Source organism: Geospiza fortis, unplaced genomic scaffold (assembly GCF_000277835.1).
Source record: "Geospiza fortis unplaced genomic scaffold, GeoFor_1.0 scaffold324, whole genome shotgun sequence".
NCBI lineage: Eukaryota > Metazoa > Chordata > Aves > Passeriformes > Thraupidae > Geospiza > Geospiza fortis.
In genome coordinates this window covers 539797-543832 of record NW_005054559.1, presented here as the reverse complement: position 1 = coordinate 543832, position 4036 = coordinate 539797, and the positions used below count along the sequence as shown (strand labels likewise).

At 64.6% G+C, this 4036-nt stretch overlaps 1 protein-coding gene across 1 annotated transcript in view; it reads right to left on the bottom strand.

The window, feature by feature from the left end:
* PLEKHH3 (pleckstrin homology, MyTH4 and FERM domain containing H3) overlaps positions 1 to 4036 on the bottom strand; it is an 8780-nt gene that overhangs the window by 2211 nt on the left and 2533 nt on the right. The window contains exons 2-9 of the mRNA XM_031064127.1: positions 2910 to 3004; positions 2181 to 2269; positions 1861 to 2055; positions 1526 to 1683; positions 1263 to 1386; positions 708 to 1005; positions 422 to 629; positions 55 to 191 (exon numbers count right to left, since the gene is read on the bottom strand). Of these exons, the coding sequence (XP_030919987.1) occupies positions 55 to 191; positions 422 to 629; positions 708 to 1005; positions 1263 to 1386; positions 1526 to 1683; positions 1861 to 2055; positions 2181 to 2269; positions 2910 to 3004 (1304 nt within the window). The remainder of the gene's footprint in view (positions 1 to 54; positions 192 to 421; positions 630 to 707; positions 1006 to 1262; positions 1387 to 1525; positions 1684 to 1860; positions 2056 to 2180; positions 2270 to 2909; positions 3005 to 4036) is intronic.

Here is a 4036-nt window from a genome sequence, read left to right as displayed (position 1 = left end):
CACCTGTGGCCCCCCAGCCCCTCTCCTCCATAGGCAGCAGAACAGGACATTTACTTTTCAAACCTGGTGAGGACATCAGCCAGCAGTGTGGCACTGCCCACTGGCTGCTCCCGTCGCCGGGACTGCTCGTAGAGCGCAAAGAGGTTGGGGCTCTGGGACAGCCCCAGGCGTGACACAAGCTCCTGGGCCACCTGGGCGAGACAAAGGCAACCGATGGTGACCACGTGTTCCTGGCCACGGCACTCAGGGCTGAAAAGGGACACAGACAGGTCATGGTGGGCAAAGGCAGACAGCTCCTGGCCCCTCTCCACCATGGCTCAGCTGGGAGAGACCCTGCTCACCTGCTGTGGCACACTGCCCACCCAACCCTGTGCATCAAAATGTCCCCAGCCCCCCGCCTGGCACAGCCATAACCCCTCACCTCCTCGGCTGTGGTGTGGGAACTGATGGCCACACTGCAGGCAGGTGCCCCAGGGCAGTGCACTGTGCAGATCATCTCTTGCCGCTGCATGAGCACCAGGATCTCCTCCAGAGAGGGCACGCACTCCCTCCCCTTCGTCTTTCCCAATGCCTCTCGGATGAAACAGGCGTACTTGGCCATCTCCGAGGCAGGGAAACGGTTCTCTGTCCTGCAAGAAATGCCAGGAGGATCAGGGTGGCACTAACCTGAGGGGTGCCCAGCCCCTGGCAAGCTCCCTGGCACTCACCTGTCCAGGTGGAAGCGCAGGAAGCGCAGGACAGGCAGGGAGGGCAGGAAGGTGCAGCTCATGCAGGTGAGGAGCTGCCAGTAGTGCAGGTCGCCCTGCCCGCCCGGCGCCGGCGGCTCCGTAGTCTGCTTCACCAGCTGGCAGTAAATCTCATCCACCAGCGGGGGCAGGTCCAGGCAGGTCTGCAGGACACCCTGCATCAGCGGCACCGGGTCCCGCTCTGACTCCAGCTGCTGCAGCGAGTTGAAGAGCTTCACAGCCTCGTCACGCAGCGTGGTGTAGCTGCGGGGGCCAGGGGCTGTGGGATGGGATAGGGGTCAACAGCCCTGTGGTGTAGCTGTGGGGTCAGGGGCTGTGGGATGGGATGGGATAGGGTTTAACAGCCCCATGGTCTTCCCCAGGACCCCCTGCCAGCAGCTGGGCACTGTCCTCACAGCCAGGGACAGCCAGGCCCCAGAGCAGTGCCCACCTGCCCTGCACAACATCCAGCCCAGCCATCACTGCTGCCATCCCAGAGTGCAGTACCCAGCTCTGTGCCCCCCAGCTGCCGCTCACCGCTTTGGTCCAGGCTGCCGTAGGGGAAGGGCAGCAGGGGGGCGTAGAGGGGGCCACTGGTGTAGCGCAGGATGGGGTTGCAGCGATAGATCTGCTCCAGAACCTCGGGGCTGTCTCTGTGCTCCTGGAGGGGCAAAGCAACAGCTGCAGAGGGGTAACCTGGCACAAACCCCCACCACCACCCTGGGGCATGTGAGGCCCCAAACACCCACCCCAATGCTGCCTACAGCTGTGGGCACGGGCAGCCTGGTGCCTGGGCTCACCTCGACATCACGCATGAGCAGCTGGGTGGGTGTTTGGACAGGGGCTTTGCTGTCAATGACCTTCTGCACGGCACACACCCAGCGCACGGCCTCGTTGAGGTGCTCGGTGTACAGGCGGTAGCAGTGCTTCCTGCCAAACACCGTCACGCTCCAGTAGCCTGCAAGGCACAGACCCGCTCACCCACTGCCCACCAGCACCCCAGCCAGGCTGGCTCAGCGCCCCAGGGCTCAGCACAGCCTCTCCTCTGGGCTAAACCTTCAGGGCTGGCAGGGTAACACAGGGTACAAGCTGTGCCGGGAAGATGAAGCCGACCCAAGGGGCATGGGCACCTCACCCGTCTCCTTGTAGAGCTGCTTGTCTGGCCAGAGCACAGAGCAGAGGCTGGTGAGCACCAGGGAGCCCAGGCGCCGGGCCCCCTTCTCGTTGCTGCTGTAGTAGTCCAGGGAGTCAGGAGTCAGCACGAACCAGTACTTCCGAGGGCGGATCCAGGGGGTCTTCATGCAGCCCCGCATCTCCCGCTGCAGCCAGCCTGGGAAGGGGAGCCCTCAGCCTCGCTGACATCCACCCCACCGGCTTCTCAGCATGGGGAAGGGTCTGCACAGGTCTGACCATCCCTCTGGGGTGGCACCAGCCACAGCTGGGGCACAATCCCACCTTTCACGAGAGCGTCGGGCTCGTCCTCCACTGGCCCTGGGCCCTTCTCCACGATGAGGCTGCGCATCTCCTCTGCAACGAGCAGGGACCTGAGGACAACATGGGGCTGAGCTCAGGCACCCACGGGGGTCTCCCAGACCCCCTGAGCAAGGAGCTGGCCTCGGGGCTGGGATGAGCTGGGTCCCGAGGGGCTCTGGGCACCCCACAGCCCTGCGGTGGGAACAGAGGCCTTGGGTGCAAATGACCCCGGCTAAAAATAAGCTGTTTGCAGTCTTGGCCCTGCCAAGGAATTCGGAAAATGAACAACCAGGAAGGAATGTTGGCAGCAGCGTCAGAACTGCGCGTACAGCGAGCGAGCAGGCCCCTGTGCCCCGGCACCCCGTCTTCCTCAGCACCAAGCACCCCAGGGCACAGCCTCTGCTGATGGACACAGCCTGGCAGAGCCTCCTGGCACAGCAAGAGTCATGCACAGCCCCATCAGCTAAGCCTGAGGCAGTCAAGCTCTCCGGCATGGCAGGGGCATGGAGACGTGCCTGAGGATGCGCCAGGGACGGGGACAAGCACGGCAGTCCCGGCTCTGCCACTCCCTGCTCCACCTGACAGAGCAGCACAGCCTGGTGCTAGCTCAGTGGGCAGGACGGTGGAGCACACACCAGCACCAGGGCAACCTCCCACAACACGCCAGTCCCTCAGCTCCTGCAGCACCACACAAGGCAGGGGAACACTCACCGCTCCGAGCCACTGCTGCTGCGGGTGGGCTGGCTCAGGCTCACCTCCAGGGATCCCTGGGGAGGAAGGAGACATCTCAGCCCCATGGTCATTACCTGGCACCGCATGCAAAGAGGGTGAGGCATGACTGTATGCCTCCTCCTCCTCATTAACCCAGCTGTGGGCCCAGAGAGACAGCCTCACACCCTGCTGCCACGGGGCAGAAGAGCCCTGGCACCCACAAGGGCACGGCAGGAACCAGGGCTGCAGCTGGGGCACCCCGGGCGCGGGGGCAGCCGGCGGGCGCGCTGGCCGTGTGTCCTGAGCTGACCCAGCTGGCTGAATACCGTGCAGAATTGCACAAGGTCAGTGCTGAGTAATACGCTTACGGCACAAAGTCCCATTGTAATGGGGCCGCTGACTTCCTGCCCGCGGCGGTGGGACGCAGCACTGGGAAGTCCCTGGCCCTGCAGTGGGACAGGGTCAGTTCCTCCTCATGCAGCACAACTTGACATGGACAGTGGGGCTCACGTGACAGGCCTGGCACACATGCTGGGACACGAGGCAGAGCCCAGGCACAGGCAGGCACCGGGGCGGGCACGGCGCCCGGCGCAGTGGGGTGCGGGGACATGGCAGCACCGGCAGCGCTGTCCTGGGAGATGCACGGGAGCTCCTGCCAGCTGCAGCCCAACGGGACAGCCAGAGGCTCGACAGGCCAGAGCACGCAAGGCCAAGAAAAAGAGACAGATGCTAAAAATAGCGTCAGGGAGGGGGGGAGCCGCCGCAGGTATGGCTGTGCTGTGGGGCAGGGCCGGGTGCCACTGACCTGTGGCATTAAGGGCACCTGTCACACAGTGCTGGTGCCCATGCACAGGGCCAGCAGCTCCAGACACTGTCCCACTGGGGAGGGCCTCACACGCTCCTCAGGGCTGCAGGAGGGAGGCAGCGCCTGGCTTCTCGCGGGCAGTCCAGAGGAGGCAGCGGTGGCAGCAGGGATATAAATAAACAGGAGAGGAGCTGCGGCGGCGGGGCCAGGGGAGCTGCTCCCACGCTCCCACCAAGGGGCGGCTGACACTGTGGCTTTCCAAGGACCCCCTGGCCACAGCAAAGGGCTCTCGGGGGAGCTGGCGTCACCAGTCGCCCACGCC